The sequence below is a fragment of the Pongo abelii genome, chromosome 21 (assembly GCF_028885655.2).
Source record: "Pongo abelii isolate AG06213 chromosome 21, NHGRI_mPonAbe1-v2.0_pri, whole genome shotgun sequence".
NCBI classification, from domain to species: Eukaryota; Metazoa; Chordata; class Mammalia; order Primates; family Hominidae; genus Pongo; species Pongo abelii.
In genome coordinates, this window is record NC_072006.2 from 64,389,557 (window position 1) to 64,416,815 (window position 27,259).

The window sequence follows — 27,259 nt, forward strand, 5'->3', positions numbered from 1 at the left end:
AGATGTCAGTAGCGCCCCTCAGCTGTGACAACCAAAAGTGTCACCAGACATTGCCAAATGTCCCTCAGGGAGAAGAATCACCCTTGGGTGAGAAGTCTGCACCCGAGGTTTTCACACCATGTTCAGGATTCTAGAGGGAAGGTGAGCAGGTAGGCTTTGGCCTCGCCTTCCACACCTTACCTTATCCAAGTACAGAAGTAACTGCAGTGAACATTTAAAAACGTTGTATATTAGGGTCCACATGGGATTTCCCAGGTTGCAAGACTGCCAGCCTTTAAGAAAGTGTTGAAACCCACTGTGTAAGATGGTTTGGGAAGGATGCTCCACCTAAGACACGTGAGATGGCTAAGAGATAAAATAAGAATCACTCAAGATCTATTTCCAATATTTTATTATTGCATATGTATTTTTAAAAAAGTAAATATCCACCATATTTCCTTTCTTCTGACTCTCTCAGTGAGCCCTTTCTTGACTACTGAGTTAAAACCCTCCCACTTCTTTCCTGGGACACACTCTAGCCCCTTTGTGCTTTCTGCTGCTTAGTAGTGTTCTACTTAATCAATTAGTTTTATTTATTTTATAAATCCCCCTACACACACACACACACACACACACACACACACACACACACACTCAGCTCTCGGCTCCATCAAGGACGGAATTTTTGCCTGTCTTGTTCCCAGCATCTGAAATGGAATGTGGCACATAGAAGCTGTTGTTGAATAAATGATGCAAACAATTATTTTTAAAAGGTGTAATTTAATTAGAAAAAAACCCTGTATAAACCAAAGTGAAATGTTTGCAAACCAAAGCACCTCACCAGAAGTATATAATAACTACAAAATAATATTATGCTTAAACCTTGTTTCAAAATCTTTTCCTGGCTTGGTAAAAAGCAATGCTCTCAAAAACACGGCTGGAAAAAAATATACCCTGTTATTTTGAAGTGCTTGTCTAGAAACATTGTCTCCAAAAATATTGAATAACAAGCTATTTTGAAGATCTACATGTGTTAGAAAAATGATCACCTTAATCTGAATAACTACAAGTGTCCTATTTTAGGGGAAGAGCTAGGATTTTTAGAGAGCATAAACTAGGATTGCGTATTATTATTTTTAAAATTCTTAGAAAAAATAGGGCATTGAGTTGGATTTAAGAGTACTTTAAAAATTATTTAGCGAGTCACAGGTAGGAGGGGGCAGATATTCCAATGGATGCACCTTCTGCTGTAACAGACGGAGTTGCAAATCCCTTAGGGCAGGTTTAGCAGCATGAGGAATATCCCCAGGGTGTTGTGATGAGGAGCAACATTCTTTCTCCTTCTCTCTCTTGCTCTCTCTCTGCTTCTCTCCCTCCTTCCTCTCTGCTTTCCTTTTCAATTGTGTTTTTGTTTCCATGACATGGACATGATGATTGCTTCTTTCAGTATAAGATTCAGATTCCTGAAGGCCAAGTCAGCCAGGGTGTGTTGCGTCTCCTGGTTCAAGATCGAGATTCTCCATTTACATCAGCTTGGAGAGCAAAATTCAACATATCGCATGGCAATGAAGAGGGACATTTTGACATTTCGACTGACCCTGAGACCAATGAAGGGATATTAAATGTTATCAAGGTAACACCATACCGGTGACATACCAACCAGTTGGTGGCAGACGCTGAGGCCTCTTCTGTAGGATCACTCATAATGAACTAGGGACCTAACGTCCGTGGATGCTGGGTGTTGGGCCCATTACGTACCGTGTGTCACCAGGCGAGGAAGGCAGGGTCTCAGTGCCACTTCTGTGTGTGGGCTGAGGACTCCTCCTACCAAAATAATATCAATAATAAAACTTATTTTGATATGACTAAATACTTCACCATTTAATTTTTTGTTGTTGTAGGCAAAATGTAATAGATTTACATAGGCCTTAAAATTATTATTCTTTTTCAGATGTGATTAAAAAATGAAAACATTTTCTTCAACACTAAAAGTTCTTTCTTTTCATTTGAATTTTCAATCTTTAAGACTTTTAAAGTTTAAAACAAATGGGAGTGCATCTGTGTGGCCCCAAGAGTATGGAGAGCCCCTGGCACTGTGCCTAATGGAGAAACTGGCCTGGAAGAAAGTATTAATATTACCATCTCATTTACTGATTAGGAAACCAAAGCCCAGAGGGGTTAGGTCCTTTACACAAAGCCACACAGCTTGAGGGGTTGAGTGGAGGATCCCACTGGGGCAGTCTGACCCCAGTGCCTCTAGTCTTCATTGCTCACACCCAGACCTAGAGTTACCAGGGCCTCTAGTGCAGTGCAGGGCAGGTGAGTCACCTGGGGACAAGGCAGACCTGAGTCAGCAGGTCTGGCGCAGGGCCCGAGATTTGCCTGCCCATTTGACCAGCTCCCAGGGGATGCTGATGGCCTGCAGACCGTGCTATGACTAGCAAGGCTCTGTAGACGCTGCACCAGATGCCTGGGGTTGAATTTTCAAAATATTCCCAGCCTTTCAATCTTTTTAAGTCAACTGACCACTTTGTACCCTGAATAACTATGATCATTAATATCTATATTTCCCTAAGTTCCCCTGATTTTTTTGCTGCATGGTTGTCTCATTAATGTTTCATTAGGCTATGGTTTTTGTTGCATTTTTCATTACCCTCTGAAGGATGGTGGTTCTTTTCAACCAGCAGAGGAGGAGGGAAAAAATAAAAGAGAAAAGAACTCCATAAATGATTTGAAAATGAGCTGAAGACTGTCTTTTGATCATTATCAAAGACAACGTAAATAATAAATGAAGTGCAAAAGCCACAAGCTCTGAGTTCGCAATGATGACTCGGCGCTGGGCTTCCTCTGGCCAGAGGAGCAGCTGGTGCTAATGAAATCCTCTCTCTGGGGTTCCAGGCTTTGGATTATGAGACTCGCCCAGCGCAAAGCCTCGTCATTGTCGTGGAGAATGAGGAGAGGCTCTTCTTCTGCGAGAGAGGAAAGCTTCAGCCACCAAGGAAGGCAGCAGCAAGCGCCACTGTGAGTGTGCAGGTGACAGACGCCAACGACCCACCAGCCTTTCACCCCCAGAGCTTCATTGTCAGTAAAGAGGAGGGCGCCAGGCCTGGGACCCTGTTGGGAACTTTTAATGCCATGGATCCAGACAGCCAGATAAGGTGAGAAGAGAGGGCCAAGAAGGGCGGTTGTTTAAGTGGAAATAGCCACATAACCAAGAGGGCTCCTGTTAGAAAACCAGCTCCTTGGACGTGTTCACGAGGTTGCCTCAGCCTCTATGATGAAAATACAAGAAGCCACAGTGCATGACCATTGGCCTGAGTTAAATGTCATCTTCCATCCATAGATTTTTCTGACTCCAGCAGAAGAACTCACTTGTTGGTTTTCCTTTGCATTTTCCATGTGTTCCTTTTGTATTCTTTCCTTTGTGTTAGAATAATTCGTTATATTTTTCTATCTCTCCACTCTGTACCAGAAGTTATAAACCAGTACCTCTCTTGCTTCTGGGCAAGAAAAGTGAGGGGTTTTTTTGGTAAATTGTGGTAAAATATACATAAAATTTACTGTTTTATCCATTTGTAAGGGTATGGGTCAGTGGCATTAAGTGCATTCACAACGTTGTGCACCATCACCTCCATCCATCTCCAGAACTCTTTTCATCTGGCAAAAGAGAAACTCTGTCTCCATTAACCACTCATTCCTCATTCTCCCTTCTCCAGCCCCTGGCCCCCACCCTTCGACTTTTTGTCTCTCTGAGTTTGATGACTCCAGGTCATCAAAGTAGAATCATACAACATTTGTCTTTAGGTGACTGGCTTATTTCACTTTGTATAATGTCCTCAAAGTTCATGCACGTTTAGCATGTATCAGAATGTCCTTCCTTCTGATGCTAAGTATGCATATGTGGTATTGACACATTTTTGTTTATCCACTCATCCATCGATGGGCACTTGGGTGGCATATGGCCTGAATCTCCTGATGTTCTTGAAGAAATGAAAGAAATTGGCATTTTTGGGTCTGTGTTCCATAAGACCATGATCATGGGGACAGAAAGGGGTCATGAGTCATGCCCCTTCTCTCTCCAGGCTGAGCTCAGCAGTTGGCCTCAGACCCCATTCCACCAGCTTCACTCATTTCTCGTGCTTACTTGGCCTCGGTCCACACTTCAGTGTGACATTCCTCCCCTTACAGCAACACTTCTCAACTTATCTGTTGGGAATGGCTAGATTTTTTTAAAATTTACAATTCATTATGGAGTGATAAGTTTGCAAAATATAATGAAATTGAATTACTAGAAAAATTTTCATGCACTAGGGGGACATAGCAATGCTGATCACTCTAAGAGCTTCTCAACACTTGCTCTTCATTTTTGCAGTTATCTCATTGTGAGCAGCCAACCAACAGCTCACAGATCCCTTCTGGTGCACAGTGGTGTACCTTGAGTTAGCAAGGCTCTTAAGAAGTAGCTGTCAAACTATAGTGTGTATTAGTCTCTGGGGGAACTTGTTAAAATGCAGATTGCTGGGCCCCACCCCTACAATTTCTTTTCTTTTCTTTTTTTTTGAGATGGAGTCTCTCTCTGTCACCCAGGCTGGAGTGCAGTGGCATAATCTCAACTCACTGCAACCTCCACCTCCCAGGTTCTTGTGATTCTCCTGCCTCAGCCTCCTGAGTAGCTGGGACTACAGGCACATGCTGCCACGTCTGGCTAATTTTTGTATTTTTAGTAGAGACGGGGTTTTGCCATGTTGGCCAGGCTGGTTTCCAACCCACCCTTAGAATTTGATTGAGAGGTCTGGAGCCAGGACTGAGATTTGCATTTCTAAGAAGCTCCCAGGGATGCCTGTGATGCTGGCTGGGGATCCCTTTGGGTACAACCAATAGGAGCCTTTCCTAATTCGTTGCTGTCTTCCTATCTCTTGGGGATGGTTGGCTCATACGTAGGTCTCAATAAATGTTTGGCCTGTGCTGAAATCAAGAGCTAAACAGTCCATCATTTTAGCCTCAATATGGCTTTGTTCAGGAGGCAGGATGAGTGTCTTTTGTTACAGGGTAGAGGCGTGATCTGGGTTGAGGGGCAGCTTTGGTTTCCTCTAGTTCTGCTTCATCTGCATTAGCTGAGGGAGCTGCCTTTTGGCCTGAGATAATCCACAAAGGAACTCTGAGTTTCTTCCCCTCCTTTGTAAACATTGCAAAATCACAGTGCTTCTAAGGAACTTCTGGAACTTTCCCTAAGAAGTGAAGCAGTGCATGAAAAGCTTCAATCCCTTTAAAAACTGTGACCCACCCAACATGAGAGAGGGATCCTTGTTGACCCTTTGAAAAGCATTTGCCCAGATGATGAAGAAAAAGCGTAAGGAGAAACTGCCCCTCTCCTCACCTTTCTGGGACCTGCACTTTTTGTTGTGGTTGTTGTTTGCCTGATTCCAGGAGGTTCCTGCTGCGGTGCCCTCAGCAGGTAGCTGGGGTTGGTAACCTGGCAAGGTTGCAAAGGATGCCATCCAATGGCTGACAGCTCTCAGGAACCCTGGAGGGCTTGGCATGGCCCACCCCTTGAAGTGGTGTCAGGTTCACATAGGTGAGGGGGATGTGGACGACCACTTTGAGGAATGGGGTTACCCAACTGTGAACCGCTGGGGCTCTGCTGCAAAGGGAACACACCAGGGGTAAAGTCCTAGGTTTCTGTTGCAAGGGCAGGTTGGTTTTTCACACTAAGCTAACATCATCTACAGGCCACTGAAAATGGGTTCCTTTCCAGGATGAAACATCTCCCCAAGGCAGACAAAACTATATTCAGTCCAACAAGGAGGGTGATGCTTGGTCTTCTGGTGAATGTCGATTCCACAGACTTAGGAGCGTCTTTAGGCTGTCCTCCCTGTGCTTCCATTCCTTTCGTGAATTAAACACTCTCATAGTTTAATTGCTCTTAGAATTTCTCAAATTACTTGTGGTAGGAATAGTGTTTCTATGACATATTTTGTTTTTTTCATGCAACTTTTTATTTCTTTTCATGTAAGTTTTTAATTTTAAAAATGGCTGTCCGTTTTCCTTCTACAAGATATAAACTGGTTCATGACCCAGCAAATTGGGTCAGCGTAGACGAAAACTCCGGAGTGGTCATCACCGTGGAGCCAATTGACCGAGAATCCCCTCATGTAAATAACAGTTTTTATATAATCATCGTTCACGCTGTTGATGATGGTGAGTGTTTACCCAAAATTGGAAAAATAAAATGCTCATTCTTGCTTCCTGTGGGAAAATAACCCTGGTGAGCATCTTTCAGCACAGCTGAGAAAAGGATAAAATAAACCTTGTTATCACTCTGCATCCATGCTGGTGATTATTTTTGGTAATAATTCTTGTAATGGTAAACAAGGGACCAATACCATCGAAAGAGGGCAGTATTCATTCAGAAGAGACAATTAAACCAGCAAGGAGGCTGCAATCAAACCCAGCATCTTTTTCATCTGTTCATGAGCTAACTCTTCAGCTCTTTATCAAAGCCAATGATGTGTGATAAATATTTAGCACAGCTTCCTTGTGCTTGGGATGGCATACGAGCTCAGGTAAATGGGACTGACTGTAAGGGACACATTTGTCATAAACCAGAATGGGTGGTTTTATGAGCATGTTTCAGCATTTTTCTCTACACTCTCCTAAGACTGAAATTTTAAACACACCAAAACAAAGTCGAAGAAATAAAAATGTTCAAATAACTTTAAAATTGTATTTAAGAAAGTCTGTGAACTAAAACCCAGGCTCCAAGTGATATGTCACTATACGTTCCACTCTGTAATTAACTAGTGGAATGTTGGTGGGGGGCAATGGAGATATGAAACACGTGTTCCTAATCAGTATTAAGGGAGGAGAAAAAGTGGGGCCAGTGTTTCAGGGTTCTGTCATTCTGTTATGGATGATTTTATGATTGGTACTTTTTTTTCCTTTATTTTTTGCTTTTTGTATTTCAAAAGCTTTTGGGGTACAAGTGGTTTTTGGTTACGTAGATGAATTATGCAGTGGTGAGGTCTAAGATTTTAGTGCACTGGTCACCTGAGTAGTGTACCTTGTATCCAATGTGAGGTTTCTTAGCCCTTGGCTCCCTCCTCCCCTGCTTCTGAGTCTCCAGAGTTCATGATATCACTCATGCCTTTGTGTATCCATAGCTTAGCTCCCACTTATAAGTGAGAACATACAGTATTTGGTTTTCTATTCCTGAGTTATTCACTTAGAAGAATGGCCTCCAGCTCTATCCAAGTTGCTGAAAAAAACGTTATTTCATTCTTTTTTATGGCTGAGTAGTATTCCATAGTATACATATGCCACATTTTCTTTATCCACTCATTGGTCGATGGGCATTTAGGTTGGCTCCATATATTTGCAGTTGTGAAGTGATGATTGCCACTTTTTTTAATTAGGAAAAGTCCTTTTAGATAATTGTAGATTCACTTGCAGTTTTAAGAAATAATCTAGTGGATCCTGAGTATCCTTTGCCAGTTTCCCCCAGGGGCAACACCTTGCAGGACTACAGTGTAACCTTGTAACCAGGACATCAACGCAGAGATGCAGCGCATTTGCCTCCCCTCGGGGGCCCCCATGGTGCCCTTCTTTAGTCACACCCATTTTCCTCCACCCTACCCATCCTTGACGCCTGGCACCATTGATTGACCTTTTGTTTTTTTAATGATGCCACATTCTACCTTGTTCTACAAATGATTTGAGGTGGTAAGTGCTTTATTAGCGTACTTTACCCAAATGTTCTGAATGTTCATAAAAGCAGGAAAACAGATCACGTGCATGCCAGGAGAGCTTATGACCTTGAAAGGGAAACATTCCAGTATTTCAGGAATATTTTTTTTCTGAGAGACGGAGAGTGCTCATTCTCCAGGGCTCTGTGTGCACGAGATAAACAACTCCTGAAACTTCCTCCCCTGTACAAGGTTTCCCACCGCAGACTGCTACAGGGACGCTAATGCTCTTCCTGTCTGACATCAATGACAATGTCCCGACTCTCCGACCACGTTCCCGCTACATGGAGGTCTGTGAGTCTGCTGTGCATGAGCGCCTCCACATCGAGGCAGAGGATCCGGACCTGGAGCCGTTCTCTGACCCATTTACATTTGAATTGGACAAAACCTGGGGAAATGCAGAAGACACATGGAAGTTGGGGAAAAATTGGGGTGAGTTTTTGTATTGGTCACGGGCAAAGAGTGGGAAATGCCAGATATCCAATTCAAACAGATTAAGGCAAAAAAGGACTTTATTAGCTTAAAAAGCCAGAGAAGTCTGTGTTCTGGCAGAGCTGGCTCTAGGTGCTCAAAGGATATCCCTGGAAGCCACCTTCCCACACATGGTCTGCCTTTCTCTAGGTTCCTTCTTTTTTAGGAAACTCTTCTCATCGGGGGTAGGAGGCTGCTGGGAGTCCCTGAGACATATCCTAGCATCTGGCAAGAAGGGTGTTTCCAGGGAAGCTCCAGGATTGATGTCACTGTTTGGCCTGGGTCAGCTGCCCTGTCAATCACTGTGGGTGGGGCTTGGGAGGGCGGATGTGCTGATTGGCTGGTTCCCAGCCCACACCTGGACCTTGTTGGGATCTGGGCTCAGCCTCTCCTGATTCATACTGAGAATTCAAGATGTGTGGGCTTCCCTAAAGAAACACTGGGGCACTGTTACCAGAAGATGAACATGCTGAGCAGGTTAAAAGCAACTGGCATCCACTGTCAACACTCTCCTCTGTGCCTCTAGCTGTGGCGTCTGTAGACTGTGGCACGGTTTCAGCTGAAACTGTGTGCTCAAGTTTGTAGTTCTCAGACCTAGAGTGTGTGGTAAAGCACTTTGCCTTGCCCAAAGAGAGGTCTGGTCTTTGTCCTTGGGGTCTGGGTGATCTCTGGGGTGTCTTGGGCTGAGCCAGATAGGGGCAATGTGATTTAGATTGGGGGCTTCTGGTCACATAGTATCAGTCGACTACCAGAGAGGCTGGAGACTGAGGCCGCCCACCTGGGAGGCCCACCAGGTTGCCTGACCAAGCCCCAGGAGGACACTGGAGCCTGAGGCTCAGGTGAACGTCCCTGGCTGCAGCATCCCATGTGTTCTGTCCCTCATCGATGCTGACCTGGCTTCTCAGGAGAGGATGATTAGAAGCTCTGCTGCTGGTGCTTTTCTGGACTCTGCCCTAGGTGCCTCTTTCCTTGTCTGATTTACATCTGTATCTTTTCCCTGTAAAAAACGGCACCATCACTGTAACAACTTTCAGTGTGTTCTGTGAGTCTTTCTAGAGAATTGTTGAACCTGAGGGTGGTCTTAGGAATCCGTGAACTTGCAGTTGGTGTCAGAAGTGAGGGTGCCCTTGAGGACCCCTCCCTCTAACTCTGCAGTTGGCTTACTTTCAAACAGAGCTTGGCCCGTGCAGGCCGTTTAGTAAGCGTGCGTTGAGCGGATGAGCAGATGAGTGAGTCAATGCGTGCCATGTTCTTTTTCCCTCTGCAGGTCAATCAGTTGAACTTTTAACCTTGAGAAGCCTGCCACGTGGTAATTACTTGGTGCCACTCTTCATTGGAGACAAACAGGGACTTTCCCAGAAGCAAACTGTCCATGTAAGGATCTGCCCCTGTGCCAGTGGGTTCACGTGTGTGGAGCATGCAGATGCAGGAGTGGGGCTTCTTGTGGGGGTCCTGTGCCCTGTCTGTGCAGCCTTTGTGGCTCTGGCAGGTAAGTGGTCTGTAGGGGTGTCCTGGGACTGTGGCTCCTCTCCCCAGGCAATAGACCAGGAGTATGGGGCTTGCTGGGGTAGGGGACAGCGGTGGCAGGATTGGTGGAATGGCTTTGAGAATGACTTCTGGGTGTACTCAGGCTCCTAGATGCAGATCAGAGGTTGCCATGCTGGCCAGGCAAGATCCCTAGCCAGCAAAAGCAGCTTCTACTCACAATGGAATCCATCAGTCAACGTAGTCAAGGAGTGGCCTTGACTTTGTTTGTAATAACCATGGAGACAGCAATGCACAGATGTCCAGGCTCCTGGACTTGGCAAGGCTAATAAGAAAGCAGCTTTTCCAAGAAACAAGACAATATTACTGGCCAGATAGTATTATTGATTAATTCAACAAACAGTTATGTGGCATCTACTTGTACCCTAGAACTGTGTTAAACTTTATAGCTACACAGATGACTAAGACACAATTTGGCCTTGCCAGTTCATGACTGAGTTATATATGAACAGAACAAGATCCTCATGAAACCTCTAATATGGGTGAGCTTGTCTAATCTGTTTTTCCCCTTTGTCTTATCACAGTGGCTCTGCTTTTCCTGTTGCGATGCTATTTTGTGCTTGAACCTAAGAGGCATGGATGCTCTGTATCCAATGATGAAGGCCACCAAACACTGGTCATGTATAATGCGGAGAGCAAAGCCACTTCAGCCCAGGTAGTGGAATGTCATGCTTTGTGTCTTATGGCAAGGAGTTCACTAATACACAGACATATAGCAAGTATTTTTTCACCCGTTGTACCACCTCTTAATTCTTCACTCTTACCCATGTTTCAGTAGCAAGTGGGAAAAAATTCTTGCAAATACTGTCTAACTCAGATAAATGAATTTATTCCTTTAGATCAATGGTTCTCAACCATGAGCAATTTTGCCCCGTAGGAGATATTCATCAATGCCTGGAGACAGTTTTGATGGTCACAGTTAGGAGTGCTACTGGCATCTAGTGGGTTGAGGTCAGAGATGCTGCTAAACAGCCTACAACACACAAGACAGCCTCTACCATAGAGAATTATCTGCCCCAGTTTCCTAAGTGGTGAGTTTGAGAAACTGTGCTTAGGGAAAAAGTGATTTTTATTAGGTAGACATTCCCTAAATGGGATTGTGTTAGGCTCACTAGTTAAATGAGTCTGAGCTGGCTTCTTGACCATGGCTTTTGGTAGATTGTGGCAGAACCTGCTTTTCTACCATTGTCTGGCAGAGGCCAACCAGAAAGCTCACTGCCCTTGGAGGTACAAGCCCTGGGCTCTGTTTCTGCCTTCACACCTCATTAGCTTCATCATTTACCCCTATATCCTCATCTGTGAACTGGGATGATAAAGTCAAATTCTCAGATAGGTTGTGGATCAAAGAGGATGCCTATGAAGGCACCTAACACAAGGCAGAGCCATATAAAGTAATTGGCCAATGGCCACTGGTTTTTCAAACTGGCTGCTTCTGAAATGGGCCCTACGTTATCTTAGTCGTCCTTGCAGCAACCCTGGGCTGGGGTTAGACAGACAAAGAGATGAAAACATTGTGAGCTCTCCTGTTTGTCTTCATCTAGAATTAAGTGGTTGATTTAGAAAATGAACGCAAAAGAAATGTCAAAAGGAAACACACACAGAGGATTCGGTCACCTCATCTTACATCTCCACCAATGTTTTTTTCCTGGAAGGGAGAGACTTATTGAATGAAGTGAGACATTTAGGGAAAAGATATTTCAATGAACTTTGATATGATGCTCATGTAATTAGAGAGTTTCTCAAAAATATTTGATTGAAGAAGCTGGTGCTCGCCCAAGGCTTCCAGGGTTCTTTGCATTTTGTCTTCCCTGCAGCATGAAGGAGGCAAGGGAGCAGTCGCTTAGGCTCCTCTGGCAGGTACGTGCCTGTGCACCCTCCTGTGAGCCCTTCCTGGGTGGGGAAACAGGAGCAAGGTCCAAACTCTCCAGATTGTGAAGTCCCCTGGAAGGAATCTCCCCATCCCAAACATGAGAGCAGCAGCAAACTTGATTTGTTGTGTAATTTTAAGAAGAAAAGCATCTGGACAAACAGCAGTCTTTGTGTAACAGTAGAATTTCTTGCCTTGGACAGTTCCAGTGGCTCAGAGGCTCAACCATGAAGGGAAACAGAAATGGTTCCCAGGCCCAGGAGCTGTGCCTCAGTCTCCTCCTTGGCGGGAGAGAGTGAAAGCTGCTGAGCTTGGAGGAGACTGGCAGGAATGTCGCACTCCCTGAGCACTGGTTCGGGTTGTAGCTGAGATGGAAGGGACAGTGGGGATGCCCTGGTTACCCTTCTTTCCCAGCAGCTTTGTGATTGTCTCTTGGAAAAGAGGAAGCAGCTATGGAAGCAGTGTGGGTGGAAAGGAACCTTGGCCCTTGTGATGCTAAGACCAGGAGGGTTGGAGGGGGCTTAATGACATGGTGGCACTGTTCAAAGACCAGCTATGCCAGAGGGACAAGAGAACCTCATGCTGGGCAAGGGACTCTGTTCTCTTCTTGTACCAACAAATCTTTCTCTTGTTTCCCATTCACAGCTAAAGGCACATCTCCATTCTTGCTTCAGTATCTTAGGGCTCTGAGAAGTGGAATTCAACAGACCTGGGTGTAGATTCCAAATCTGTGATTGATCAGTTACATAATCTAACTGATTCTGACTTTCATATATAAAGTGAGCTTGATAGTCTTCTGTCTCTTAAGTTTGTTGGACTCTTTAATCAAATAACACATGTAAAATTTTCAGCACTAACAGTCATGCAATAAAGGGTGGCTACCAATATTCGCATTATTAGCAGTAATTACTGATTATATCTTTGTAACCTTGGTAAATAAGGCCATCTCTAGGTGCACTTATCCCTCTATCCATCTTACATGAATATACCAGCCTACATTTCACATCCACTCACCAGGAGCATTCTGTGCTCTTGGGAAAACTCCATGCAAGATATCATCACTAGCTGCACACATGTTGTCACATTCTACTGCTAAACTATAGGGATGCCATCTGATGGTGATGATCTACAGAACTGCATAGATGCCTTCCCTGCATGTGGGGAAGCTAATGAGCCCTTGGCCAACAGAAATCCAGCACCCATCAACCTGAGTCCCTCAGTGAACATATATGTTGGATGATAAATGAATGGGACAATGCACAGAATACCATGCAACGCTGGTGACCCCAAGAGCCATCACTATGAGCCCTAGAAAAAGACAAGCTTTTCAATTCTGAGAGCTCCTGAAATGAGCCTTTTGCCACCAGTTTCCATGGAACCCTGAACCACGAGAAGCTCAACCTCCCAGCGAGCAATTACAAAAGGCAAACAGAAATAACATCCTTTTTCCATATAAGTCATCCAGATTTACAGGAGAGGTGTATTTTTTACAGTCTGGACTTCTTCTGTGATGGCACAGATACAATGTGTTTTGGAGAAAATGTCATCCCTTTCCTTCTGTTTTTATTTCTGCTATCTGTGATTTCAGCCCTTGTCATATTTCTTTCTCTGTGTTTTACAGATGTGGTCAGATGTTGAAGGCCAGAGGCTGGCTCTGCTCATCTGCACAGCTGCAGCAGGACCCACGCAGGGAGTTAAGGTAACATGCCCCTTACTTGCTTCTGGATTTCGGAGAGGTGACTTTCCTGATGGTTTCCCTGACAAGGAACCCCTGGGATGCTCCTCCCAGTGCCACATCCAGGGAGGTTCTTCTGCAAGTCAGCAACCCCAGCCCCTACTTGCAAAGCCCCATGGTTCCCTTAGCCTAAAACACCCTTGCCTTTCGGTGGCCAAGTTCCTTCATCTTTGCTATGGCGTCAGATGACCCAGTACTTCCAAATATCACTGAGTCCAGTGCCATATGGTGATTTTTTGCCATATGCATATGGCACTTGGACTAGTCTAAGACACTTTTTCTTAAGACACTTTTTTCTTAAAATGGGCTTGTGTCCACATTAAGTACATTTATTTAAGTAGGAAATTTTATATTTCAACTGTAAATGAAAACACAGTTTTACTTGTATAAAGAGCAGGCAAGTGTGAAAATAGCCACGAAAGAAGTAGGGCACGATGACTGGGTGGACGATGTCACTGCCAAAGGCCCAGGGCCCCTCTGCGAGGAAGGCAGAGCATGGAAGCCAGGCTAGCACCAGAGTGACACTTCCTCCTGGATGTCATTAGGGTGTGGAAACAGAATCAGAGAGGGAATAATTTTCTCACCATGCAAATCAGTGTTATTTAAAATTGTTTCCCAAATAGCTAAATCTTCCATTCTATAAGTAGTAGGTGTCCCCTACTTTGAAAACAAAGTTGACCCAGGATTGCCATAAATGAGCATGTGCCTGGCCAGGGCAGTGAGCAGGGCTGGGTCCGCCATGCATTCTGACCACTAATCCGTGTTCCTGGGGGAAAGGCTGCCCTTTTCTCGTTCCTACAAACTTGCCTCCTGGGCTGGCGGGAGCCTTCTCTTTCCTTCCTCTGAGCCAGTCTGCAAACTTCTAGAGGCCTAGGCGTTGCCCTGAGGGGCACACTATGCACTTTGCATGCCTCATCTCATTGAATTTTCACCAGAACCCATAGGGGTGTGTGTGTAGTGGGGGCAATCTTGCTTCCCTATTTTACAGGGGAGGAAACCAAAGCCTCCACCTTCTAGGTTTTGGTGTATCTCTGGGTTCCCTTCAGTGTCCTGTGAATATTCTAGTAAGTACATCTGTGGTGACTGCTTAAATAAACTGCCATTCACACACTTTCTCTAAGTGAAGCCATCACTTATGATTTATGGGGTAACCTGATATTTTAAAATCTGCTGCATAGCATGAAACAGCGTCAATGAGACCATTGTCAAGATCCATTGCCTGCTTTATTTTCTTTGAAATTTAACTTCATTATTGAAGGGTCACTATTAAAATAACAGAAACCCAAAGCAGAAAATGCCCACAATCCCATCCCTAAATCTAAACAGTTTCCTCTGTGAGTGTCACCTTCTCGCTCTCGTCTGCGTGTCTGTGCAGTTTTCAGGTGTCTGTGTCACGGAAAGAACGTTAGCATCTTCACCTTCAAGCCCCCTCCTGCCACGCAGTTCCATTGCGCCTGTCCTTTTATTCCCTGCCTCTCTTCATTTTCCTTTCCCCACCTCCGCGCCCTCCCTCTCATCGTGTTAATTTGTTTGCCTATGAATATATGAGCAAGGGGAGGCAGTGAGAGGTCACACATGCCCACTTTATTTCCAGCTGGAGAGAAATCCATTCTCCTTTGAGTAAATCAGCATTTTCCCCCTAGGATATTAAGGAAACGCCCCCATCTGCAGCGAATAGGTCAGCCCAAGCACGCTGTGCTCTGGGGAGTTGGGTGAGTTCCAGAAGGTTGCTCCCTGCTGCGGCCATCTCACTAGTGACTAACAGTTGGTTCTTCTGAGAGAGGGCCATTGTAGAAGATTCTGTGATACTGTCAGAAAAAGGCACATAGTCAATGAAAATCTGAGAAGCTAGGCTTTTTGCACCCAACTCTATTTCCATCTATAGAACTAGGTATTATTATTATTGGTGACGGCTGCTGTTTTTAGAGTTGTTTGATAATCCTGATCAAATATGACACTTTTTATAACATCCACAAATAGATACATTTTCTCATGTCCTTCTAAGGGCACCAGAGATAATCTATAAAGTTAAGAGCACAGGACTTTGGCCCTGACTAAATTCCAGCCCAGTGACTGCATGCTTCCAGCGAAAGGGAGGCCTGAAATGACTTTTTCTGAAATAATTGTAGACTAACTAGAAGTTGCAAAAATAGTACGGAGAGTTCTTGGGGGTCCCCCAAAGATACCATCTTATGTAACCCTACTCCATGATCAAATCAGAAAATGGACTTTGGCACAACACTCTGAGTACAGTTCTCGATCACAGACCTTATTTCGACCTCACCAGTTTAACTAGCCATTATTTAACAAAAATGTGCTTTTCCAATATAGAATTAAAAGAGGTATTCAGGGTCTAAAGAGCCATAGAATCATATCCAATTTTTATGAGGGACAGCTTCTAAAATAAATTCAAGATCTCTATAATTTCATATCTTTGCACAGGCAGTATCTGAGCAAAGATGAAAACATGGTGTTCTTCTTTGCACAAAGATGATGCCACAAATCCGTCACTGAAGGGCTCCTGCATTGATGAATGTTGGGTTCCATGTCCATGCAGCTGACCCTTCTGGTGCTTTTGGGGCCAGCTGCATGGACATGGAACCCACACCATGGCACAGGGCCTCCCCCTCTAAAGAACCCCTGCTTGGTTTAATATTCTACTGTCACCATCTTGAAATTCTTAAGTTTTGAACAAAGGGCCCCCAACTTTCATCTTGCACTGAGCCCTGAGAGTTGTGCAGCTAGTCCTGGGTCCTAGGAGTGGATGTGTGTCATTTGTTTGTATTCAGGGCATGGCCATGGCACAAAGGAAATCTTACTGGGTGTTCACGGACCCAAGATAGAGCTTGCAAATCTAATATTCTCATGTTCCTTCTTCACAAAGCAACTATGAAACTTGTTCATGAATTTCTGCTATGAATATCTACACTCTTTAGAATTACTATACCTTTAGTATAAAAATGAAAGGCAATGTGACTGCAAGAATTTCTAGTTATGTATTTGCATCCTTTGGTAATTTATTTCAAATCAGTAAATATTTCATCTTTCTTTTATTTAAGGGTTATGGCGAGCTCTTTGAGCCAAGAGGTGTGAAAAACATATACTCTACTCCTGTAAGTACAGATGTAGGTGTTACTGTGAAAAAACTTACCTTATTGTTCTGCCTAAAAGCTGTGGAAAGCCCTGAAAATTGGAAATTTGGAAGGAAAGAGGTGATAAAAAAATATGCCCAACATCCAAACAAACTGAAGGAGAAGCGAATGTGAAGAGAGGTTGGAAGTAGTTAAGGCACATTTATCCCGTGACTTGAGGGCATAAGAGCTTTTCAGTCCCTGGCAATTTCTTTTGCTGTTGAGTTGCTAAGACCTCAATCATAGGCTGAGTTTTCTGCTATGCTTTGTCACAGACCTATAGAAATTTTGAGCTAAGGGGGTCTTAGACATCATCTAGTCAATTTTTTTTTCTAAATATGTTTTGCAGCAGAATTCTTCTTTTCAAATGAGATCCTACAAATAACTCCATTGTAAATAAAACATCTAAGTACTAATTTTGTATGCATTGACATTAATAACATATACCTATTACCAAAATAGCCAATAAAAATAATGATTCTGATGTAAACAAAAGGAAGTTGAATGTTGTGGATATAGTTTGCAAAATTATGTTAACTTAGCACCTAATTCATTGCCTCACATTATTATAAACTGGTTTTTAAATTATCAAGAAAATTTTGATGTATACCAAGAAGCAGTTTCAAATCTTAATGGTTTTTGAATAGCTCAGTTTACAATATTCGTATTCTCTTTGAGTAATGAAACATGGGACAAAAAGCTTCATTTGAGTTTCATAAAAGCTAACATGGCATCCCAAATTAACATGTTGGTGTGGGAGACTAAAAAAGATGTAAACCACTTTCTGTTATATTATAAAAATAACATTCAATATTATTATTGAAATAATTTGTAAATAATGAAAATAAAATTCAAATACTCTAGCTGAAGTATCTTTGAGGAGTCGTAGGCCCTGGGGATAGAGTTAAACCAGTGGCTAAGTCCACAAAAGCCCAGAGAGGAGAGATGGTGCTCTCTCAGCCACAGTGCAGCCATACTAGTGTGGGGTTAGGACCTGAAGTTGGCTTGAGGCAAAATCACCCCAAGTATACCTCGGGAAGGAGCCAGGCTGGAAACTGACATGCCATCTTCCTCTGGCCCTGGATGAGCCCCATGCTTGGTCAGTGAGCATCTGGTGCAAGGGTACTTTGTACATAGCCTACATCTTAAGGCTCCTCCTCTGAGAGGCCCCTGGGGCTAAACAGACTGAGGGCACAGCATCTCCAGTCAAGTGCTCCCAGCACTGGGAGCCAGGCAGCAGGGTCCCTAGGGCTGCTTGTAGTGGTCCACACCTTGCATCTTTGGCCAAGTATGTTTGGTTCGGCTTACCTTGGTATGATGTGGCTTCACTATGTGTACACACATGTGTATATGTACAGTCATGTCTAACTTAATGATGGGGATACGTTCTGAGAAATGTGTCATTAGGTGATTTCATCACTGTGTAAACCTCATAAAGTGTTTTACACAAATCTAAATGGTGTAGCCTACTACACACCTAGACCTCATGGTGTAGCCTGTTGCTCCTAGGCTACAAACCCATACAGCATGTGACTATACTGAATACTGTAGGCGATTAGAACACAATGGTGTTTGTGTATCTAAACACCTACACAGGCCGGGTGCGTTGGCTCACGCCTGTAATCCCAGCACTTTGGAAGGCCGAGGCGGGCGGATCACGAGGTCAGGAGATAAAGACCATCCTGGCTAACACGGTGAAACCCTATCTCTACTAAAAATACAAAAAATTAACTGGACGCCTGTAGTCCCAGCTACTCGGGAGGCTGAGGCAGGAGAATGGCGTGAACCTGGGAGGTGGAGCTTGCAGTGAGCTGAGAAGCGCCACTGCACTCCGGCCTGGTGACAGAGCGAGACTCCATCTCAAAAAAACAAACAAACAAACAAAAAAACAGAACACCTACACATAGTAAAGGTACAGTAAAAATACAGCATTACAGTCTTATGGGACCAGCTTTATATATACGGCCTGTCATTGAAATGTTATGCAGTGCATAACTGTATGTATGTATGTGTATATAGATAGATATGTGTATACAGTTGACCCTTGAACAACAGGAGTTTGAACTGTGTGGGTGCACTTATATGTGGGTTTTCTTCTGCCTTTGTCACCCCCGAGACAGCAAGACCAACCCTTCTTCTCCCTCCTCCTCTTCATCCTACTCAGAGAGAAGACAATGAAGATGAAGACCTTTATGATGATCCACTTCCACTTAATGAATAGTGAATATATTTTCCTTAATGACATTTTCTTTCTTCTAGCTTACTTTATTATAATATAGTATATAATACATATGACATACAAAATATGCATTAATTGACTGTTTATGTTATTGGAAAAGCTTCCAGTCAACAGTAGACTGTTAGCTGAGTTTTGGGGGAATCAAAAGTTATAGGCATGTTTTCAACTGTGCAGCATCAGCACCCCTAACCCCCACACTGTTCAAGGGTCAACTGTATATGTATATGTCTATATGTATATGTATAGAAGCATGTACATGTACAGAGGCATGAGTATGCATATATGAACATGTGTATATGTATGTCTGTACATGTGCATGTGTGTATATGTATATACATATGTATGTGTATATATAGCCTCATGGACATACAAAATTGCCCCAAGCTTTATCATATTTTACATACATCTTCTGGAACCCAATAAGTATCCCTAAACCCAGGTATGATCAGAAGTCATCTCAGCCATAAAGGCCACCAGTGATTAAAAACACAAATCATATGTCACTCTCCAATTTAAAACTTCCTGATGGCTTGCCATTGCACCTGGGAAAAGTCTACAACCTTATGACCTTAAGGGAATCCTGCCTCCAGGGCTGCTTTGCAGAACCCAGCCTAAGACAGACCTATGACTTTAATGTCCTGCGAGATCCTCTATCACGTGGCCTTTGCTCACATATGGCTCCAACTTGCTCTGAGCCTCCCCCCACCTCCCTAACCATCCCAGCACCCCACCTCTTTGGGCTCCAGCCACAGAACACACCAAGTTCCCTCCCTGCTTAGGGCCTGTGCTGTTTCTTCTCATCGGAATTCCCTTCTGTTCCTTGGCCCTACAACTTCCCCCTCCTGAGAACTCCTTGGTCTCAACTGGGTGAGATGCCCTCTTAAACCTTCCCTTGGTGATCAGTCTTACGTTTACCGCCATGCTTGGGTGCTTGCCTTGCACCTGTGTGAGCCCGACAGTGAGGCCCCGGGTGCTTTGCTTGCCTCCAGGCCAGCCTGACTCACGTGGTTTAGTGGTGGGATTTGTGGGCCCCCAAGTAGCCACTCCTCCCGGTAGATGTCAAGCCTGTTTCCTACCACTGTACCCTTTGCCCTTAGATAGCACAGAGACCCAGATCCACAGACATGGGCCAGATGAGCAGGTGACTGCCAGCATCCCATCATGGAGAACAATGGGCAAGGTTCAGAGGAAGAGAAGCCAAAATGAACGAGGAGGGGCAGTGTAGTTGAGGGGGTGCAAGGCATGAGTGAGGCTGTCAGCATGAACACCCCTCCTGGCTGGGCTCACTCGGGTTCCCTCCTCACTGAAAGTGTGTTTCAGCCCAGGCATTGGAAAGTCTAGCCATGAGAGCTTGCAGGGCCTCCCTCTCTCCCCCAACACAAAGAGAGGAAACGTGAGCAAACTGCCCTGGGCCTGGCTCTTTACCTCTAAGAGAACTGTACTGAGTGTGCCCCATCTGTGCTGGGGCCACTGACACACAGGGGTTGGGGGGTAGGACAAGGGCTCTGCTGTAGTGTGAAACTCTACTGGTTTGCTTGCAGGCTTACCCAGATGCCACAATGCACAGACAACTCCTGGCTCCGGTGGAAAGAAGGATGGCAGAGACATTGAATCAGGTAGGGAGGGCTCCCCTTGTCCTGTGCGCTCGCTATGGGTTCTGCATCCCCACTGTGCTCCAGGCTTGATTTGGGGACACTTCCTCCTAAATCACTGCGTTCATCAGCTAAGGCTGCCATAATAAAATACTATAGCCTGACTGGTGGCTTAAATAACACAAGTGTATTGCCTCATGTTTCTGCAGTCTAGAAGTCCAAGGGTCAGGGTTCCAGCATGGTTGGGTTCTGGTGAGGGCTCTCTTGCTAGCTGGCAGATGGCTGCCTTCCCACCGTGTCCTCACATGGGATGAAGAGAGAGATACCAAGCTCCCTGGTATCTCTTCTTATTAGGGAACTAATTCCATCATGAGGACTCTACCCTCATGAGCTCATCTAAACCTAATTGTCTCCCAAAGGCTCCATCTTCAAATGCCATCACATTGGGGTTAGGGCCTGAACGTGTGGATTTGGAGAGGGAACACAATTAAGTCCATAGCTATCACTTTCATGGGAATCCTCTGTCCAGTGCTGCTTTGCAGAATCCAAATGAAGACAGAATTGACACAGGACAGGCAAGCCCCAAAATTGGGGATTAGCCCAGGAGGGTTTTGGGAAAGAATTCAAAGGTGAGGTGGAGGTGTTAGACAGCAGTCTTCTATTCAACATTACTGCTCCTTGCAAGGCAGGGCTAACTCATAGGCAGTATACTCAGAGTCGGAAATATATGGGCTGTTGGCAACTGTATTTATACGCACTAAAACCCACTTTCAATTATATGCAAATTAAGCGGCAGGTTGATGCAAACTGAGGGGCTGGTTATTTAGAACTTTCTAGGAGAGCGGTGGTAACTTCTGGGTCACTGCCATGGCGTTTGTAAGCTGTCTTGGCACTGGTGTGAGTCTCTTGCACCAATGAGCAATGAGGGCATCCAGGGATCACTTTCGTCTCATCTGCTGGTTTCTGCTGGGGTTTTTTTTTTTTTGTTTTAACTTCATCCCATCTGGACCAGATCCTGTTTTGGTCAGCAGGGTTGTGACCAGAAAACAAGACCTGCTGGCCTCCTACCTCAGAATGAAGGCTCTTTTCCTGCAAAATTGTGAAAGACGTAGTTTGACTGCGCTGAAGGGGTCTATTGGGTGAGATTCTGATTTCAGGTATATCCTGAAAGGTCCCTCAACACAGCCACTGTGTACTCCTGGGAAGATTAGAAAGCAGCTTGGGAGCTGGGCAAACCCATGGGCAGATTTACATGGATAGGGCAGAGCCAGTCCACATGCTTGTGTCATGGAGGCTCTGCATGCCCCCTGTTTGGGGAAGGATGTACCAAGAAGCTACCCAGGCTGTTCTGACCCTAAGCAGCTCCTCCTGTTGCAGGGCAGTGGAAACTCAGGCCTGTGGAATAATAAGCACAAAGGAAGACATAAATGTAGACAGTCTCTGTCAGGCTAGACTTATTTTTTTGACAAACACGTGTATAGTACTCACTTTGTTGTAGACTCTGTTCTGAGGACTTGAAAAATGTTAACTCTCAGTCCGCACATCAGCCTATTGGGGGAGGTGCTGTCATACGTCTTTTTATAACATGCGCAAACCCAGGAACAAAGAAGTTGGGTAATGTGTCCAAGGTCACAGCCATAGAAAGCAGTAGATTTGGGGCTCAAATACAGGCAACTGGGCTCCAGGGTCTAGGCACTTGGGGGGCTCATTAAAAAGCAGCGATCCCCAGTACCAACTCTGTGGACCCTGCTGCAGTGGGTCTGGGGTGCGCATCTGAGCCTCTGACTTGAGGTCCTGGGATCCTGTTTTGTGAAACCCATTGGTGAGCCTGGGCATCTCCTGCTGTGGTTGTCAGAGTGGATGACAGACAGGGCTGTGAACACCGTGGCCTGAGGAAGTGAGCCCAGACTGTGTCTGGATGTAGAGTCACTGCCTGGGGTCTCCCCAGTGTCGCTTCCTCTGGTTCCTGTCACAGTCCCCGGGTGGGAGCTCCAGCCCTGTGCCCCAGTGACAGCCCCAAAGGTGCTGTAGGCTTGGCCCCTCCTCACTCCCACTCCTTAGCCCTGCAGAATGGGTGCTGCCTGTCACCTGCTTCAAGAGAACACAGACATCTTCTCCGAGCCTAGAAGCTTTGCCTAAAACCAGGCAAGCCAGGCTCCTACAGAAGGAGGCTGTGTACCCACAGAGTCAGGACTGCAGGGCACTTCCCCAGGCCCTGACTGCTGGTGAGGAAGATGAAGGATGAGCTGCGGGGAAATTTCTGTGTGTCTCTCCCGAGCCGACTGTAACCTCCCTGAGGGCCAGGCTGTGCCATTACTGGTGCATGACACAGGGGTCACTGAAGAACCAATGAAAGAACCGTTTTCACTATAACCCAATGTGGTAGATGAATCCAAAAATGGAGGCTCAGACAAGTTGCTCCAATGGTAAAGGCATGAGGGACAGAGCCAGAAATGGGGCACAGAGTGGCCAACTACAGACGGGCCCACCTGGTCATTAAGCAGGGTCAGGGAAGTCTCCTCTCTGAGCCTTACTTTCTCATCTACAAAGTAGAGTTTGGGCAGCTCTGCTGCACTCTCGGGTGAAGCTCTGTGCAGACGAGATCATGTCTCTACAGAAAACGTAGCATGTGGTGATCATCACGTAGTATCCAGCTTACCCATTTTCACATTCGTGCACACACGTGAACGCATGTACATGCACACATACCGCTCATGCCAAGTGGACTGTGTGGACAGTATCGCAGGTCCTGCCTGGCTGAGCAGGAGAGGGACGTGTTCCAGCTGCAGGCCCCCCTCCTCCCTCTGCGGGGCAGGGAGGCAGCTTTATTCAATGGAAGCTCAAAGCTCTGCTTGGTGGTGTGAGAGGAGGGAACACCGGATTAGAGGGCCCTGTTCTTTCCTTGTGAGCCCTCTAACTTGGATGGTGGTGTATGATGAATTATTGATCTGATGAGGCTTCCAAAATTGCTGAATCAGGGTGCAGACATCCGCTGCTCTGCTGTCAGCCTGGGGGTTTTGAAGTTGAATCCACCCAGCGCAGCCCCCACTGCAGATTCTGTTTTGCTCGGCACACACCAGGTCCTTCGCTAATTATCTATTCAGCTTCACTGCAAGGACGTGAACAGACTCCTAACAGGTAGGCCAGAGCTTGTGTATCTGCTGGTTTTGCTCTAAAAACTCTTTCCTCCCCCTGCCCCCAGCTCCCCCATGTCATATGGTCAGACAGTGACCACAGTCCCTGAGTAAGCAGACCCAGTCAATGGGCCAGATGTGCAGGTGAGCGTTCCCATGCTTCTCGTGGGCACGAAGCCTGACATAGCAGTAGACTGGGGCGGGGAGACAGCATTTCCCACTAAACAAGGGCCCAGGCAGGGCTCCTGAGAACCAGAGGAGGCTGGAGACAGCTTGTTGCAGTCACTGGGCGGGGCGGGGCAGGGCGGGGGGCATAGTTAAGAGCTTGGAAGCCCAGGGGTCCCATCAGAATGGGGACATGCATGTGGTCCCTGGGGCCCCAGAGCTGCCCTTTCCAGGCCCTCCCCACCTCCCATCTTGGGCTTGAGCCCCAGGATTCTGACTGTTTCCACGCCCTACATGAGCTCACCCTCTCAGAATTACTATCAGCAGTGACGGATTAGACAGGCTCCCACTAAACCCATTCCTGCCAAGGTCTGTAGAACTGGCTGTGGGTTCAGATAGCACCCTCTAGAGGTATTAGAAGGTAAATAGGCTAAAGTCCCTCTCCCCTCCCCTCCCCTCCCCTCCCCTATTTATTGAATCACTCAGGCCAGAAAAGTCTTCACAGAGAGATGACTTGGGTCCTGAATGCTGAGCTGGAGTTTGCTGGGTTGGAGATTGGCAGAGGAGGGCTGTCTAGGGTTCTAGGCAGACAGGAAATGAGCAGATATGAAGCCTAGGAAATGTTTCTGGGGTTTGTGCAGAGAGTGGACCTGAGGCAGGAGAGGTTGGGGAGAGGAGGAGATGGTGACAAGAGGGCTGTTGGGAGGGAGAAAGCCATGGCAACCCCACAGCAGGGCGGCTTAATGCGCAGAGCAGGCACCTCTGGCTCACGTCACACATCAGGGTGGGTGTTGAGCCGGAGCCTGCCCAGGGTCCTCCCACCCTGGGGCTCTGCCACCACTCAGAACTGGAAATGGGGCTGGAGGACAGAAAGAGCGAGAACAGAGGCTCTCGGGGAGGTTTTCACGGCCAGGTACGTGTCCCTGACATCCCTATTTCATCAGCCACGTAGCCACATCTAGCAGAGAGGCAGGAAATGTGATCTTTCCGGGTGACCAGAAGAACAAGAAATGAGTTTAGTGAACTTGCCACTCTCGCCCCAGTGACTGGAGATAGGGACCTATCCTCAGGCGTTGGCCATGGGGCTGGAGGAGAGGGGACAGAACTAGAAATATCGCTGAGCATTTGAGAGGATGGGGCAGGGGAGAGCTGGCGATGACTCTAGGTTTCGAGGTTGAGCAGCTGGGCTGTTGGGGATGTCCTGACTTAAGCCAGGCTAGAGTTTCATGCACTTTGGTCATTCTCTCACTACTGTCACACTTGTTTAACCCACTCACTATTATGTATTTAACGCATTTCTGTAAATCAGCTCACATGTTAATTAGCTTTTGGCTTTACAATCAGCTAGTGTGAAATCATGGAGTTGGTGTGCTTGTTATTATGTTTTGAAATATACGATAAAATGGCCATTGACTCAAATAAATATGTGTTCTGATACCACCAAAATCATCTAATGCTGCAGGGGTCAGTGAACTTCCTATATATGGCCAGATAGTAAATCCTGTAGGATTTGAAGGCGAGTTCCCACAGCTCAGCCCTGCCGTTGTTCCGTGAAAGCAGCCACAGATGATACACAAATAAATGGTCTTGGCTGTGCTCCAGTAGAACTTAATTTACAACAGGTGGTGTGCTGGATTATCCCCTGGGTTGTAGCCAGCTAGCCCCTGTAACAGGGGGTGCACACTGCGCTTGGCGAGCATTGAGGGAGGGGACGAGGGAGGAGGAGATGGAGGTTGTGGGCAAAACCACAGTGGTTTCCAGGATGTTGAGTCTGAGGTCTCTGTGGATGTCCTCGTGGAGCTGTCTGGTTGGAATTCTGGCTCTGGATGTGACCATAGGGAGTGTCACAGACAGAGATGGTGACTGCGACATCACCTTTGGTTAGGGATGGATGAAGTCATGGCCTGAGCATGAATGGGGAGACTGGAGGGCAGTGGTTTGAGGAGCCATGCGGGTGAGAAAGGGGTGGCAGGAAGTGGTGGCCGCCCTTTCTTGGAGGGAGGCTGTGAAGTATGAGCAGATCGAAGGATAGACCTGAGCACATTTGTGGGTCGGGAGAAAGGAGCCCACAGCAAGAGGCCAGGTAAAGATGAAGAGAGAGGGGACAGTTGTCCAAACAAGGGTTGGGGGTTCATGGAAGGGGAAGTGTCCAAGGGCACAGGACAGGGAAGGGCGAGCCTCAAGGAATGAATCTGCGAGAGGGTGGGAGCAGGTGGGAGGTCCTCCTGGGGGCTCCTGTCATACTCCTGGGGCGGCCACCACTGTGTCACAGTTCCCTCTCAGACTATAAGGTGGGATGTGTCCCCTCAGCATGGCTGCCACTTCTGGGACTGTACGAACTCCTGTGTCAGCTGAGGACGCGGGGCCTGAGTGCTGTTACTACTGCATTGAGGTGTTCCTCAAATCAAAGCTAGAGAAATGAGCTGGGTATGGAAGCACATGGCATTTACCTTCTCTTTCCCCCACTTTTCCGCAGAAACTCCATGTTGCCGATGTGCTGGAAGATGACCCCGGCTACCTACCTCACGTCTACAGCGAGGAAGGGGAATGTGGAGGGGCCCCATCCCTCAGCTCTCTGGCCAGCTTGGAACAGGAGCTGCCACCTGATTTGCTGGACTCTTTGGGTTCAAAAGCAACTCCGTTTGAGGAAATATATTCAGAGTCAGGTGTTCCTTCCTAAAAAAATGTATATTTTGGAGAATTGAAATCATGGAAGGGAATCACTATTCAGAGATTTTTCCCCTTTGCTTTTCTTTTCTCTCCTTAAAAGAAAAATTACCTTCCAGTCCTAGGATGAGGACACACTATTGGTTTGAATTAAATGCTTTGATATTCTCAGATCAGCCATCTTGAACCAAAGCAAAACCACAAGTTACGCTTTCTTAAAATTTGATTTGTCATATTTTCTAGAGAAACTTGAATTTAATTGTGTTATTCTTAGCTTCCACTGGCAGCCTAGTTTTGAGGGTAAATGAAAATATAACCCATAGATTACCCAGCCACTTGAGAACAGCAGGTAATACTGAAGGAAAATAAAAATAGTTTTGAAAACGTTACTTACATTTCTATGATTATGATTCTGCTTCCATTTAAGGGAAAACTTAGGTAAATAGAGAAATGTTTCCTATTACATTTGTAATCAGTATTTTAAGTGATTTAAAAAAAAATAAGTATTAGTCCCTATTCACTTTTTGATTAGATAAATAGATAAAATATGTTATCTTGAGAGAAATGATTATGCTGAAAGCTGTATAAACATTACACTCTAAGAAATGAAAAGCTGACATAATTTAACTTGTATGTTTTATGTAAGTAAAAGAGTTTAGGAGCCTTTGAATGAATAAGTTCTGATTAGATTTTATCTTTAAACAAAACCACAAAATTTAATTGGTTTTTACTTGTCCACTTACTGCTAGTGTCAGTTTCAGGGGGAAGAAATGGTTTCTTCAAAAATCTTAATAGGGGAACATATGCCCTAAAAACAGTCAGTTTTCTAGTCTGAGTAATAGATAAGAGACTGACTAAGCAAAGTTTAAAATCCTATTAGGACACTTTAATGCACATATTGGATATCTAAAAGTCTACAGCCATATAAAAATTTTATATAATTAATGAGCAAATGTCCTCTCTCACGCCCTAAAATAAATCAGTAGAAACAT

The 27,259-nt window shown here is 45.5% G+C and overlaps 1 protein-coding gene across 3 annotated transcripts in view; it reads left to right on the forward strand.

Moving 5' to 3' along the window:
• Positions 1–26,471, forward strand: part of CDH26 (cadherin 26) — a 54,218-nt gene extending 27,747 nt beyond the window's left edge. The window contains exons 8-17 of one of the 3 annotated variants that reach the window (XM_054541915.2): positions 1,427–1,612; positions 2,878–3,137; positions 6,035–6,177; positions 7,914–8,153; positions 9,460–9,681; positions 10,262–10,392; positions 13,226–13,303; positions 16,399–16,452; positions 20,251–20,325; positions 26,077–26,471. In XM_054541915.2, coding sequence (XP_054397890.1) covers positions 1,427–1,612; positions 2,878–3,137; positions 6,035–6,177; positions 7,914–8,153; positions 9,460–9,681; positions 10,262–10,392; positions 13,226–13,303; positions 16,399–16,452; positions 20,251–20,325; positions 26,077–26,280 — 1,593 coding nt within the window. In that variant the 3' untranslated portion in view covers positions 26,281–26,471. Of the gene's footprint in view, positions 1–1,426; positions 1,613–2,877; positions 3,138–6,034; positions 6,178–7,913; positions 8,154–9,459; positions 9,682–10,004; positions 10,220–10,261; positions 10,393–13,225; positions 13,304–14,982; positions 15,052–16,398; positions 16,453–20,250; positions 20,326–26,076 lie in introns of those variants that run through there. The other 2 variants (XM_009233785.4, XM_024238955.3) reach the window with 2 other exon arrangements.
• The last annotated feature ends 788 nt before the right edge of the window (positions 26,472–27,259 follow it).